Genomic DNA, 15,632 nt, shown 5'->3' with positions numbered 1-15,632 from the left:
ATGAGTAGCTGTTCAGAGGTCTGTCTTAGTCGCTGTTTTATAAACCTTGTTTTGAAATCATTGCATTACAAACAGGCATTTAAAGGGAGATGTTGGAAGGTGACACAGGCCCCCAGCAGTATTGCTGGTGTGTTGTATGCTGTGAGCGCTCGTGCTCTCCACCTCCGGGGCTACAGGCTACTTAGTGGGAAACTCATCTAGAACTTGAACCTAAAAATTCACAGTTCTTGGAACATAGCCTGTTGCGCACTTTATTTTACGTTTTTTATGGAAGTTTGGTCTCTTGGCACTTAACTCTTTGGTGTAATTGTACATGAGGTAGGAGAAAAGCCAAAGGACAATCTGCCTGAAAAAAAAATACCATGAGCTAGTTATGAACGTCTTCACATTGCACTGTCGACTAGCAGGAAAGAAATGCTGAGTGTATTGATGGCGGTGCCTCAGGACGGTGTGAGTGAGCTGACAGCGTGCGTGTAGGCATCATAGACATTCAGCCCTCAACAAGCCAGCTCTTCTCTTCACTTCCATTCTCTACATGTTACTTTCGTCTAACAACCTTTCACCCATCTTCCTGGTCGCTGCTCTGCTGTTGCCTTTCCCAGCACCTGCTGCTGCTTGCCTAGCGCGTCACGCCCTGAGGCTCGTGGGACCCTTCTCCAGTCTGGGAGTCAGTGAAATGGATGACACTGTTACAAAATGTTTCTCCTCACATGTTAAGACTCGTGTGGTCTGTTCAATCAAAGTATTCATGTTTTTAACCAACCAGACATTATTATTAGAAAATGATTGCCCAGGTTGTATTCTGTCACCTGTGTAAACTCAGGGAGGCTTCATTCAGCTATGCAATAGGGAAAACTGTGCTTTGAGTGTAGTTTGGCTCATTTCTCACCATCTCTCGATTTGTTTAATAGCATTTCATGGTTTTCTTACTTTGGCGTTGAGGTTTTATGGTCTACAGTTTTAAAACTTGATTGAGTAGTAATAAAGGACACAAAGGTTGTTGGTTTATTAGTGAGTTTTTCAGGTCCTTCATTGATCAAACATTTATTGAGCACCTACTACTTACTACATTAAGTACTGATCCCGTTACATTTTATGTAGAAATGTCCTTTCAAAATCTTATGCTTTGATGAAAAAAAGTTATTTCATGTACCAAATTAATCACCTTTAGCAGAATTTGCACATGATGTTAATAAATAAAATCCATGTGATTGAACTAAACCACAGCTACCTCTGCTTTCCCTCCGAAGCCCTGGGCACCGTAGCAACCACAATGCATCCCGCTGGCACCCACTGTGTGCCAGGCACTGTGCTAAGTAGGCACTGGGGGCAGAGGTAGCCAGGCCGGCTGCAGGGGGGCACTGTGGAAATGCCACCAGCATATTGGGTGTTTTATGATGGTGTTTACTTCCTTTTGTTACTAGTTTTTAAAACTGCAATCACACACACACACACACAAAGACATGCAAATATGGGATGGTAGACTCAGAATTTGGAAGCATAGATGTGACGAAGTTCTACAAGGTAGTCTGCATATCATATATAAAAGTCTCCAAGAAGAAAAAAGAGGATACTGTGTTAAGTTCCTTGATGATGATGACATTCGGCTCTTGATTTTTTTAAATGCCATATACATTTTCCCTAACCTAAAACATTACAGGTAAAAATGGTGGGTTTTATATGTGTTCTTGAATGTTCATGCTGATTAAATAAAAAGCTTCAATCTACTGATGAGGAAGTTTGTAATTTGAGAGGCAGTGGCTGCACTGGTGTCTAAAAGGTAGGGGTTTACCAAGCATTTTAATAACACAAGCTAAGGTGGGCAGAGAAATGCTCATAGAGCACTCTCCGGACCGGAAGTCCCCAGGAGCAGTGCTGCGTGACCTTTTGAAAGTCACCACCTTTAAAATCTAACAAAAGTATGTTTTTCTAGAAAAATGCCTATGCACACACAATTCTGCATGCAGGGTTAGGATTTGTGGAACCCAGATTGAGAAACACACATGCTATATACAGCTTGTGCATAAAACATTTGGCAGTCCACGTGTAAAGAGTTCTCTCGGCCTTCTTGCACATATGTAGGTAATTTTATTGTATAACATTTTGTTAAAACAGCCCTAGTCAGTGTGTACTCGAAGAAATATTTTATAGTTAAGACTTTTTAGCAAGTCAGATTGGTTCTTAGGTTGTTTTAGAGGTTCTCAATAAATACTGTTTTTAAAATGTTACCTTGACAACATAGGCTCTGAAAAGGTAAAGGAGAATATCTGGATGGAGAGAGAGAGACAGTCTAGTAAACATCCTTATTGTTGTAAGCACCAGAGGTTTTCAGCTCTGTGGTGGTCAAGTACCCGGTCAGTCGCCCGCCCCTCCTACTTGTGCTTGTCACAGCCTGGACAGCCAGTGCTGCTCCTCGGCAGGGGTTGGAAAGAGTAGTTTCTACTTTCTTGAGACACCAGTGAGATGTCCTTTTTACGTAAATATCCTAAGTAAGCCCATGCATAAGAGAGAAGAATGTAGCCATGGATGCCATGGGAGGCCGGCTCGCAGATGGCTGGGAGCACCCACAGGACCTGGAGAACCGCTGCTCTGTGCTCCTCAGCCTTTGACTAAGAATGAAAGCCCCGCAGAAATGACAGAATGAAGAAGGAAAGAAGGTTGTAAATATACTTAGTCTACTTTACTGTCATTTACATTAACAATGAAAAAAATCTATGTCCATGTGCAATTTTATATACATCTTTTCACCGCACACTTCTTGGTGGCTACACTCCTCACAGACCTCAGGACCTAAATGGAAGAAATGGTTGGGCCCTGCTTTCCTTTCTCCCTTGCAGCTGTCACCAGTACTTCCACTAACCTTCTCCAGTTAGTAGCTCTCTGGCAAACCTCCTGCTTCACTTCCTTGGGCCAATCTTGGCTTACACCTCCGTTGACGTCTGCTTCGTTGCATTTGAGGGAAATGTTGGCATCGATTTGACTTAAACCTTCTCCCCAGAGTGATTTCCTCCCTTTCCTTTGTCAACAGAAGAATGGTTTATTATTGCCAGTTTTGGCCTCCTCAGTGCCCTCACACTCTGCTACATGATCATCAGAGCCACAGCTAGCTTGAATGCTAATGAGTAAGTAACAAATTGTTTTTGGATTGCATGTGCCAGATGATCCCAGGAAAACACATGGAGCAGTTTTCATGAAGGTGGTGAGAACTGGCTTTCTACCAGTTTCATACGGATCCTGATGGGATCGTATCTAGCAAAATACTTTATTTCATGAGTATATATTTTTAGTCGGTAACACAGATTGGGAATTCACCTTATTCAACAAAAGCAGCCCGTTTGAGAAAAGATCCAGAGGTTTTCATTAGCCACAGGCTTAGAATGAATCAGCAGTGTAACTCAAGTGGCAAAGGAGCAGTATAGTCTTAGAGTGTAAAAGGCTGTCAGCATCCTCATCGCTGATGGGAAGAGCCCACTTTGCGTTCATCACACACATCTGGAGCCTGGCATGGCTAGCTTCTGGGGAAGCCCCGGCGGCCGTGCCTGTGGTCAGGACCAGTGCCTTGGGTACTTGGCCTGCAGGAAAGAAGCAGTTTAAAAGACCCGCTGTTTCCAGATGTTAGGACAGCTGTGAGGAGGAAGAGAAAATAAGTCTAAGCGCTATCTCCATGGGCAAAATGGCGACCAAAGAGCAGGCTTCCATGACGGCAGGCTTCACCTCGGTAAAAGGAAGGACGTCTTGTCGGTGAGGTTGGTTAGTGGCGGGATGGTTTGCTGTAGGGCATGCTCAGGACTGGGAATGCAGGCAGAGGCTGGATGTCACTTGTCAGGGGTGCTGTAGTGAGGTGTCTTCAGAGGATGGAGGATTGGGCTAGATGACTATTACGGTCCATTTTGATCCAATGCTGTTCCAAGAGTAGCTTTCCATAGGGATAAGGTATAGAAAGGGTTTTTTTATTTTTGCTTTGTTTTGTTTTATTCTAAATTTTGGACATTTACTGAGGATATTGTTCAGTCCTTTCTTTTACCAATATTCATGAAAACTAATTAGAGATGAAAGCAACCCTGGGGTCCTGCCCAAATTTGAACCTAGGTTGGTATGGGTGGAATTCACGTGATCTCCATATTCAATTACGTCCTGATACTTTAATTGATGAGTAATAACCAAACTTATTACCTCATGCAGTTGATTTAATTGGCTGCCCATTGTCTGGCTATAGAAACTATAATTGACGTCTATAGAAACAATGGGCAAGTGGTCTCCCCTTGCAGTGGCATGTGTTATTCGATCTAACCTCATCTGGGCTAGATACTTGGAAGAAGTGCCCGCTGGCATCTGTGAGCCGTACATGTTGAGGCTCACGGATGTCAGGGTCGGGTGGCATTCCCCAGCCTTCAGAGGAGCACCGCACCTCATCCAGCAGGTGAACCACTAGCTGCTGCTGTTGGCCACCCAGGCAGTTTTCCTTCAGCATGGCGCACCTAATTCCTTAGACTCTAGGTCACACACACCTGGATTTGACTCTCAGCTCCTCCGTTTTTCAGTTGTAAGACCTGGGCAGTTATATTTGTTTGAAGCTCCTTGTAGTCATTCATAAACAGATAATGCTAGGACCATATCGCAGGGTTGTTATGAGAATCAGCCTATAAAATGCTTAGCACAGTGCCTGGTACATAAGAAGTGCTCAATAAATGTTAGCCAAGCCAATGCCACTGCAGTGCCATTGAAGTTGTGTGATTCAGATGACCATCTGCCTTTATTGTCTGGGAAGTGAATTTAATTTCTTCCGTGAAATAGGACACAGTACCATAGTAGCTCTGTGAGTAGCTGTGATTCAAACCTGAGTTTAGAGGGAAACACTTATTTCACCCACAGCCACCTCTTTTGCTTATTCCCATGCTAACCCATCAGGCAAGATAGTAATACAAGCCTACTTCTTAAAAAGTTCACAAATGAGTGATAACCAGTACAAGCAAATAATTACACTAGGCACTTCTCGAGAATTATTGGGTAGTTTAATAGTCACCTGACTGCCACTCAGAATCTGTCTGATGTTCAGTTCATGCATCAGATTAAAATGAGAGTGCTCAGTAGAAATGTTACCTATTAGAAATCATAGTATCTGGGCCGTAATATTTTAGTTCCATGCCTAAATACCTGCATGACTCAGAATCTAAGTCATGGATCTTAGATCCATGCCTTACTTAGTTCAACCCTTCTCCCATTAGCAGCTGTAGAGGGTTGATTTCACAGTTGCTCATTTGGTTATTATTTCTGTGCCTTCAGTCAAAACCACTGAAGGACAATATTCATGATCCCATTTAGAGAGAAAAATGGAGAGAGTGTGTGTGTGCGTGCATGTTGTGTATGCACACATGTGGATACAAGCAAGGATGGTCACCAGAATGTGAATGGTGATTATCTTACTTTAGAATCTGGGGCAACGTCTTCTTCAATTTGTGCTTTTATGTGTTGTGTTTTTTTTTTTTAACAGTAAGCATGAATTACTTAATCTTTTTAAAGGCAGTTTTTATTGTGGCAGATGATAGGAAAGATAATAGTACTCTTACCCAATGTCTTTTTCTCAAAAATATCGATGAAAAATTCCTACTGATTTTATTCCAGAGAAAAGTTTATTTTAGCAAATAAATTTGTAATTATTCATTATTAATGAATTTTTCAACATCTATTTTATTTCTGTTTTTGCCTTTATCTACCAATAAACTTACAACCAAAATAAGATTTTTTTTTTCACCTTAATTGCCCTGGCTTAATTTTCTGGGTAACCTCATCCATTTGTAAGATAGTCATATATAAATAGATTTCATCTCTTGGCATTTTAATGACTGTCCGAAAATTGATACTAAACTCCACCTCTATGCATATACCTACTAGAATAGTGTACCTTTCTGGCAGTGTTACTGGTCACTGTTCTTGTATAGTACTGTTCAAGCAAGTCCTTGACCCTGTCTGCTCACTGTTGAAACCCTGTGGGCAAGATGTAAGGGCAGTGTGTGGGACCCAGGTGATCTAGGGCCCCCTGTCATGGGTGGGTTGCTAACTACACAAGGAGGATCCCCACAAGGGGTGCAAGCCCCCATCCCTTCCTCACCATGCTCGGTGCATTTACCAAGGGCTTGGTGCTGTTGGCTTCAATCAGAAGTCCATCAAAAAGCCCATGTGTTTGGAGTCACTGCCCTTCTGTCATGATGAAATACTATTTATTTAGTACTGTGACTGATTATACATTAAATTTTTTTAACACTGCAAACAGATCTGGTAAATTTTGAAACTTTGCAAATATAAACAGGATAGTAGTCAAAGAAGTGAATAAATGCAAGGTAAATATATTTACATATTGGCTTCTCACACCTCGGTTTCTTAGTACCTAGGTAAGCGAGGTTACTGAATTTCAATTCCCAAAAGAGGTCTTCTGCTCTACTTGGCTATTCATATAAACCTTGTGGAATGTCAACATTTACCAACTGAAATTTGTATCACTCTAGTTTTCCCTCAAAATAAGAAAAATAAATATTTTTATTATTTTTATTTGAGGAACATATACAAATGTGTAGTAGAGATTTTAAGTTTAGTGGGGGGCGTGACTAGGTATCCCCTAGAGCCCTTTTCCCGTTGCTGGATTCTGACTCATAGAAATCATGTTCTAAGATTTGCAGAGAACGGTAGCTCATTATTCAAGATTCAAAAAAATCTTGGCATGAGGAAATGAATCTGAAGTGGTAAAGGTGACGAAATAACTAGAGCAAATGATCCAGTGGCATGACCTGAGATCAGGAAGCCCTGGCTTCTTGTAGCAGGTCCACCAGGAAGCTCCCAGTGATCTTCCTCCTCTTAGTGTAGTAGTAGAAATTTATATATATAAACTCCTTTATTTCTACAAAAAGAATGATGTTTCTATTTTACTCTCAGTATTTCTGAATTATTTTGCTCAGTACTCTTTTTTTTTTTTTTTTTTTTTTTTGAGACGGAGTCTCGCTCTGTTACCCAGACTGGAGTACAGTGGCGCCATCTCAGCTCACCACAACCTCCACCTCCCGGGTTCAAGCAATTATCTGCCTCAGTCTTCTGAGTAGCTGGGATTACAGGCACCCGCCACCACGCCTGGCTAATTTTTTTGTATTTTTAGTAGAGATGGGGTATCACTATCTTGGCCAGGCTGGTCTTGAACTCCTGACCTTGTGATCCACCTGTCTCGGCCTCCCAAAGTGCTGGGATTACAGGCTTGAGTGCTCAGTACTCTTTTTAAGAGGAATATTGAGAAACTAGCACACTCAGCATAAAAGGGTCTGAAAATTTAATTATTTGATGTCTTGGGGATGCTTGGTTTGGAAGAGAGGGGACCGGGTAAGATGAGAGCTGTTTCCAGGTGTTTGAAGGACTCTTAAAGATGAGAATAACAAAGATGAGAATAACTACTGTTTATTGAATGCCTACCAAGATCTTAGTCCTGCACTGGTCTCTTTTACCCGTATTGCCTGGTTTAATACTCAAAAGAGCCTCATGTTGACTAACCAGTGCATACAGAGTGATGCTTACTCTGTATTTCTGGAGCTCTGGCGGTATCTACAGTGAGGCAGATTTCCACTTGATATAAGAAAGAACTTTGTGGCCTGGCATGGTAGCTAACGCCTATAATCCCAGCACTTTGGGAGGCTGAGGCGGGCAGATCACCTGAGGTCAGGAGTTCAAGACAAGCCTAGCCAACACGGTGAAGCCCCATCTCTACTAAAAATATGAAAATTAGCTGGGTGTGGTGGCAGGTACCTGTAATCCCAGCTAAGGCTGAGGCAGGAGAATCACTTGAACCTGGGAGGCGAAGGTTGCAGTGAGCCGAGATCGCCCCATTGCACTCCAGCCTGGGTGACCAGAGTGAAACTCTGTCTCAAAAAAAAAGAAAGAAACAACTTTGCAGTAGTTAAAATTGTCTGTCCAAAACACGGGACACTTCGAAAGCTAGCGAGCCTGCACCAGGACCTGATTCTTCAGACAGAAGCTACAGGATAGAGCTGTTCACAGGCCGACCTCAGGTCAGGTAGAAGGCTCTAAGATGCGTCCTGTGCTGAGGGTCCCTCTTGAACTGTTCCTAGGAGGGATCAGAGGCCGAGGAGAGGTGTTGGGTTCTCTTTCAGTTACCTCTTTTAGAACCTTAAATATCAAAAGCAGTGTTTTTCAGACTTTCTAAAAACCATCTCCTACTGTAAGAGATACATTTTGTGTTGTGACCCAGTACTCCCATGTGTAACTGAAACAAATTTCACACACTTCCCTGACTGCATGCAGTATTCTCTGATGTAGTCAATCCTGTGCCTTGTTGTTAATATTAGTCGTTAACTCCTAAATTAATTGTATAAACCATTAATAGGTTGTATGCTTTAGTTTTGAGAAACACTTGTCTAAAGAATTTTGAATTTTTAGTTCTCAACCTGATAACCTTTTGCTCACACAGCCCGTCTTGTAACAATTCCAGAAAAGATTTAAAATTAACCTCTGTTTGAGGTGTATTGCTGGATAGTGGATCCTTTTCTTTCTCTTGGTATTTATTCTCCTTGTAGCCAATCTGAGTGTGAGATATATGTACACAAAAGAATAAAGTAGGGCTTCGAGGGATTGAGCGACTCTGGAGGGATGCCATAGGAAGAAGGCCACTGGAATTCAAACCCAGCACCTCTGGTTCCAACCTTTTCCTTTAAACTGCTTGCATTTGACTGCTTCAGAGAGGAGGATAGTGCCAAATAATGTGGTTGAAGGAGACAAATTTGGTTTCCTAAAAATGCAGTTGCAACATGAGTATTAAAGGCAGTGGGAACTTGCACTTCTCTGCTCTCTTTGGCAGTGGTTATTATTTTGCTTTATTTTATTTATTTATTTGAGACAGGGTCTCGCTCTCTCACCCAGGCTGGAGTACAGTGGTGGGATCTCGGCTCACTGCAACTTCTGCCTCCCAGGTTCAAGCAGTTCTTCTGTCTCAGCTTCCCGAGTAGCTGGGACTAGAGGCGCCTGCCAGCACCCCTGGCTAATTTTTGCATTTTTAGTAGAGACGGGGTTTTGCCATGTGGGCCAGGCTGGTCTCAAACTCCTGACCTCAGGTGATCCACCCACCTCAGCCTCCCAAAGTGCTGGGATTACAGGCGTGAGCCACCAGGCCCAGCCTATAATTTCTTTAAGAGGCAACAAGATAAAGTAGATTTAAAAACTTAATTACCCCTAAAAATTCTTTATATCTAATATCCAGTTTTTCTGAGGAAATATTAGAAAATGTGTTACCTTAAATAGGATCTACAAGAAATAATAAGGTACAGAACTTGATGTGAAGTTGTGAATATCCTTTATACCAGAGGTTTTTCAAAAAAGTTGACAACACCCCCTCATTCATTGAGATGCTGTTTCCCAAGTAGGCTCCCGGGCTTGTGCCAAGCACGGGACTCGCAGTGCTGAAGGTAGTGGAGACCTGGTCTGGCCCCGCCGGAGCTCAGGGCTATGCCCTCATGTGCGTACTGATGTGGCTGGAGAGTGAGGGAGTACGCAAAGGCCCTTCTGGGTCATGCCTGCGGAGCTGCCGCTTTACCTTTGGGGGAGGTGAAAAGGCTGCATGGAAGAGTGACTTAGGAACCAGCCTGGGCATAATTAGGGCACACAGTGAGGACCGCACAGAGCAGGATCAGCGAGTTGTGTGGTTTGGTGTGTCTGCTGTAGGTGGTGGTGGCGGTAGGCAGGAGACAGATTTTGGACTTGATTCTTGTAAAGAGCTGGTAATGGGCTCTAAGGCCTTTCAGCAGAGAGATATTCCTAGTGGCTGCGAAGTTGCTTGCTGTGGTAGGGCATGGAGGCAGGAAGATAGATTAGGTAAAAATAGGGAGTTGAAGGAGCAAGTCAGGGTGGCGAGCAGGAGCTGAAATCAGGAGTTGCTAGAGAGTTGTGTAATAACCAAAGCTTATATGGTTTGAAGCAGAGATCTGGAGCTCAGCAGAAAGAAAAAGATCAACGCTAACAGCTTGATTTGGGGACCCTGGAAATGAGCAGGAATCCAAGGCATCAGAAAGCCAGGGCAGCCCCACAGCACAGGGCTGCAGAGAGGGCAGCAGGAGCTCGGGCAGCGCAGGGGCTTGTCAAAAGGTCATAGGCTCTTTTTACACCTGATACAAGGACAGAAACACACACAAGGTCTGGAGGATTCCTGTGAGACAGCCATACATCCCTATCACTTCAAAATAAGTGAGGACATTCTTGTTTGAGAGGTAAGAGGAGCATTTTTTAAAGACAACAGCTACAGATTTCAGCACCCTCAGCATTCAGAACATGTGTTTAAACCAGGAAAAATTGTAAATTGTATGATAATTGTCCCTGTGTATTTAAACAACATGCCATGGGCCTGACCTTTTCCTTCATCCTTTTGGGCGTATTAAAGCACCTCTAAGATGGATGAGTCAGTCAACTGCAGATCTGAAACTGCTGATTTTGGGAAAACACTTAATGGCTTCCTGGCCTTACCAGAGGGGTTGGGAACTAGCTGGGGACAGCCAGGCCACCCTTCAGTTAGGGTCACTTCTCTGTTATTTTAAACATTTGACTACTCTTTAACTAATTTATGACCTCTTTTTTCCTTTTATTCCATAGGGTAGAATGGTTTTGAAGAAGAAAAAACCTGCTTTCTGACTGATTTTGCCTTGAAGGAAAAAAGAACCTATTTTTGTGCATCATTTACCAATCATGCCACACAAGCATTTATTTTTAGTACATTTTATTTTTTCATAAAATTGCTAATGCCAAAGCTTTGTATTAAAAGAAATAAATAATAAAATAAAAAGTCTGTGCTGTTGAGTCTTATTAACCAGACCTGTGTTTTGAGGGCTGATTTGAAGCTCGCAGACCCAGATTGCATTTGTTTGTGTTTCAGAGACAGAATGTGCTCCTGGCTCCCGTGAGAGGAACAGGGATTGACACTTACTATTGGTGTCTTCACATTGGCTCCTACCCACATAGGGCGCAAGAGCGGGGACGTCCTGCTGGTGATGCCGCTTAGGGTGGTCAGTTGATTTACTCATTCTTCAAGGGGGACATTCACTCTGTGATAATTTCTTCTCTGTGGTTGATCAGCCTCCACCAGAGCTGCAGCACCCCCAGCAGCAGGGACTTGTAACATTTGCTCCCCACTGTGCCCCTGCACCCAGCAGAGTGCTTTGCACATAGTAAGTGCTCAATAAATATTTGTGGAATGAAGGAATGAGTGTCAAAATGATTTTCCAAACCACATCTAATTAGTAATAAATTATTACCTACTTTGTATTCTTGTAAAAACAGCAAACTCAAAAAAGTAGGTGAGAGCGATTTTACATGTGCCGGTAAAATACTTTTGCTTTACTGATGAGGAGAATTTCAAAATACTTTGTTACATCGAATTATATGCTTGAAGGCTTTTCAGTATTTGTAAATGTTTGCAGCAGTGAATTCTTAATCTTCTACCTCAGCTTACCTGAGGAGTGAGAACATATTCCTATTGAAAACGGGTTCACTCCAGTAGTCATGCTCAAATCAGTAGGGGGCTGAAAGGGTTTTTGCAATCAAAATGTAATTCACATACCGTAAAATTACCCGTTTAAAGTGTGTATTTCAGTAGTTTTAGTATAGTCACACAGTTGTGCAACCATCACCACTATCAAATTCCAGAACATTTTCATCACCCCGTAAAAAAACCTCATACTCAGTAACTACTCACCCCTGCCAGCCCTGGAAACCTGGAAATCTACTCATTGTTTCTATGGATTTGCCTGTTCTGGGCATTTCATGTAAATAGAACCATATAATATGTGGCCTTTTGTGTCTGGCTTCTTTGACTTAGCATGTGTTCACGGTTCATACATGTTGTAGCATGTGTCAGTACTTCTTTGTGTGGCTGAGTAACACTCCATAGTATAGATGTACCACATTTTGTTCTGCTGATGGACGCTTGACTTGTTTCCACTGTTGGGCTGTTATGAATGTTGCTATGAACATTCATGTACAAATTTTGGCCTGAACATATATTTTCAGTTCTCTTTGATATGTCCCTAGGAGTGCAATTGCTGGATTATGTTATAACTCTATGTTTAACTTCTTGAGAAGCTGCCAAAATGTTCTTCAAAGCAACTGCACCATTTTGCATTCTCACCAAGAGAGTATGCAGGTTGCAATTTCTTCACAACCTCCATAACACCAGTGACTGCCTGTCTTTTTTCTTATAGATGTCATAGTGGGTGTGAAGGAGTTGTCTCATGTTTTTAACATGCATTACCCTAGTGACTGAAGATGCAAAGCATCTTTTCATGTGCTTTTTGGCCATTTTCTATTTTCTTTGGAGAAATGTCTATCCCGGTGCTTTACCCATTTTTAAATTGGACTGTTTTTTGTTGTAAGAGTTCTTTGTATGTTCTAGATACTAGGCCTTTATCAGATAGGTGATTTGCAAATATTTTCTCACATTCTCTAAACTATTCACTTTCTTGGTAGTGTCTTTCAAAGCACAAAGTTTTAAATTTAGGTGAAGTTGAATATGTTTATTTTTTCCTTTGGTTGATTGTACTTTAGATGTCTAAGAAAGTATTACCTAATTTAAGGTCGCAAAGACTTCTAAGAACAATATAGTCTTTGCTCTTAACTTTTAGATCTTTGATGATCCATTTTGAGTTAATGTTTGTATACGGTGTAAGGTAGGGGTGTTACCTTCATTCTTTTGCATGTGGATATTCAGTTTTCCCAGTGCCATTTGTTTAAGAGACTTTTTTCCTCCATTAAATGGTCTTGGCACCCTTGTCAAAAATCAATTGAGTATGACATATGAGTTTATGTCTGGACTCTGAATTCTTCCATTGGTTTCATAGTAAGTTTTGAAATTGGGAAGTGTGAGTTCTCAAACTTTGTTCTTTTCCAGGTTTGTTTTCTTTATTCAGGGTCCCTTGCATTAATTTTAGAATCAACTTCTCAATCTCTGTAAAAAAAAAAAAAAAAAAAAAAAAAAAAAAAGCTACGATTTTTATAGGGATTGCACTGCATATGTAGATCATTTTAGTTAGCATTGCTGTCTCAACAATATTGTCTTCCAACTCATGAGCATGGGATATCGTTCCACATGTTTAATTTCTGTAGAACTATGATTAATTTTTCTACATTGATCTTTTATCCTACAACATTGCTGAACTCATTTATTAGTTCTCATATTTTTTTGTGGATTCCTTGGGCTTTTCTGTCTACAAGATCATGTCATCTGTACATAGAGATCATTTTTCTTCTTCCTTTCCAATCTGGATGCTTATTTATTTTATCCTCATGCTTAATTGTTCTGGCTAGAACCTCAAATAGTAGATTGTTGAATAGAAATGGTGCAAACAGACATCCATGTGTTGTTGTGATCTCGTAGGGAAAACCTTTCCATCTGTCACCACTGATGATGGAGTTAGCTATTAAGACTATAGATTAGATACCCTTTATCAAGTTGAGAAAGTTACCTTCTATTTCTAGCTTATTGAACGTTTTTATCTGAAATAGTTTTTGATTCTGTCGGAAGCTTTGTGTCTATTGAGATGATCGTGTGAGTTTGCCCTTTATTCTATTCTATCCTATGAATATGGTGCATTACATTGATTTTCTTACATTGAACCAATCGTGGGACAAATCCCACTTGGTCATAATGTACAATCCTTTTTATATTTGCTGGATTTAGTTTGTTAGTATTTTGCTGAGGATTTTTGCATCTATATTTATAAGGGATATTGGTATGTAATTAATTCTTATCGTGTCCTTATCTGACCTTGGTATTATTGTAGTGCTGGCATCATATAAACAATTATGAAGTGTTCTTTCCTCTTCTGTTTTTTGGGAGATCTTAAGAAGAATTGTGTTAATTCTTCTTTAGATATTTGGAAGCCATCTGGTCCTGGACTTTTCTTTGTAGGAAGTTTTTTGATTACCAACTCATTATCTCCTCACTTAGAGGCCTATTCAGGTTTTTTATTTATAGTTGAGACAGTTTGAGTCATTTGTATCTTTCTAGGAATTTATCCCTTTTTGTTTTATTGATTTTCCTCTCTTCTATTCTCTATTTCATTAATTTTTACTCAAATCTTGTTTTTTTGTTTTGTTTTTGAGATGTCTCGCTCTGTCACCCAGGCTGGAGTGCAGTGGCACAATCTCAGCTCGCTGCAGCCTTGAACTCCCTGGCTCCAACAATCCTCCTACCTCAGGCTCCCAAAGTGGTAAGATTACAGGCTTGAGCCACCACATCTGGCCTTACTCAAATCTTTATTATTTTATTTCTTCTACTTGGTTTAGGTTTAGTTTTTTTCTTTTTTAAGGTGGAAGATGAGGTTATGATTTGAGGTCTTTTTTATTTAGTGTAGTTGTTTATAGCTATAAATTTCCCTCTGAGTCCTACTTCACCCATTTGTAAATTTTGATATTGTTGTGGCTTTTATTTCATCTCTGGTTTCCCCCTGTTATTTCTTCTTTGGCCCATTGGTTATTTAGGAGTATGTTGTTTGAATCCTATGTGTTCATAAATTTCACAAATTTCCTTCTGTTGTAGATTTCCAATTTCATTCTAAATTCAGTTATTGGTTGGAGAACATACTTTGTATGATTTCAATCATAAATTTATTAAGGCTTCTCTTATGACCTAACATGGTCTATCCTGGAGAATGTTCCATGTGCACTTAAGAATGTGCATATTCTGATCGAGACCATCCTGGCCAACACGGTGAAACCCCGTCTCTACTAAAAATACAAAAAATTAGCTGGGCATGGTGGCGGGCGCCTGTAGTCCCAGCTACTCGGGAGGCTGAGGCAGGAGAATAGCGTGAACCCGGGAGGCGGAGTTTGCAATGAGCCGAGATTGCGCCACTGCACTCCAGCCTGGGCGACAAAGCGAGACTCCATCTCAAAAAAAAAAAAAAAAAAAACCTCTTCTGCTCTTGTTGGACAGACTGTTCTGTAGACGTCTGTTGGGTGGTCTAGTTAATCGTGTTGCTCAAATCTTACCTTGTTTTTCTTCTCTGTAGTTCTAGAATTTGTTGAAAGTGAGTATTGTTATCTCTAGTGTTGTTGAATTATGTTTCTCCCTTTTATTCTGTCTGTTTTGCTTCATGTAGTTTGGGGCTTTGTTGTTAGGTGCATACGGGGTTGAAGAATGTTTTAAAGCTGCACTGGTTATTCATACACCTCTATCCATTGAGATTCCCTGGTTCAGTGGCCCTCCTCTGAACCAACTCCAGCCAACTCAGAATGCCAGAGTTCAGCCGAGCATGTTTGGCCTTATTTTCTAGAGTGGACTCTCTTGTATTGATAGCTTCCTCAGTAAAAAGTTTTTTCCTCTGGTGGTATTTCGTAGATTCATGGTATAGTTCCTCCCCACCTGGTTTCATCTCAGTGGAGATCAAAGCAATTCTTCCTTTTTCTTTCCTTCTCTCCTTATTTAACGGTGATTCATTATTTTCCTTCATCAGCAGTCATCAGAAGATGCTGAAGTACATCAGGAGGTGTAGGACTTTTAATGACAGTGTTACTCTTTCTACTAACTTAATGTGCTTTCTTCTCACATTATTTCAAGTCATAGTATTAAGACTTCAAAAAAATAGATGCTGTTCAAG

The 15,632-nt window shown here is 41.1% G+C and overlaps 1 protein-coding gene across 3 annotated transcripts in view; it reads left to right on the top strand.

The window, feature by feature from the left end:
• The window catches only part of RNF130 (ring finger protein 130), a 159,261-nt gene that overhangs the window by 102,828 nt on the left and 40,801 nt on the right, over positions 1 to 15,632 (top strand). Inside the window, exons 8-9 of one of the 3 annotated variants that reach the window (XM_031010869.3) lie at positions 3,029 to 3,122; positions 10,633 to 10,822. The exons of 1 other annotated variant lie outside the window; for it this stretch is intronic. In XM_031010869.3, coding sequence (XP_030866729.1) covers positions 3,029 to 3,122; positions 10,633 to 10,648 — 110 coding nt within the window. In that variant the 3' untranslated portion in view covers positions 10,649 to 10,822. Of the gene's footprint in view, positions 1 to 3,028; positions 3,123 to 10,632; positions 10,823 to 15,632 lie in introns of those variants that run through there. One more of the 3 variants, XM_031010871.3, reaches the window with a different exon arrangement.

Source organism: Gorilla gorilla, chromosome 4 (assembly GCF_029281585.2).
Source record: "Gorilla gorilla gorilla isolate KB3781 chromosome 4, NHGRI_mGorGor1-v2.1_pri, whole genome shotgun sequence".
NCBI classification, from domain to species: domain Eukaryota; kingdom Metazoa; phylum Chordata; class Mammalia; order Primates; family Hominidae; genus Gorilla; species Gorilla gorilla.
The sequence above is the reverse complement of the archived record's forward strand: the minus strand, read 5'-3'. Positions and strand labels throughout refer to the sequence as shown.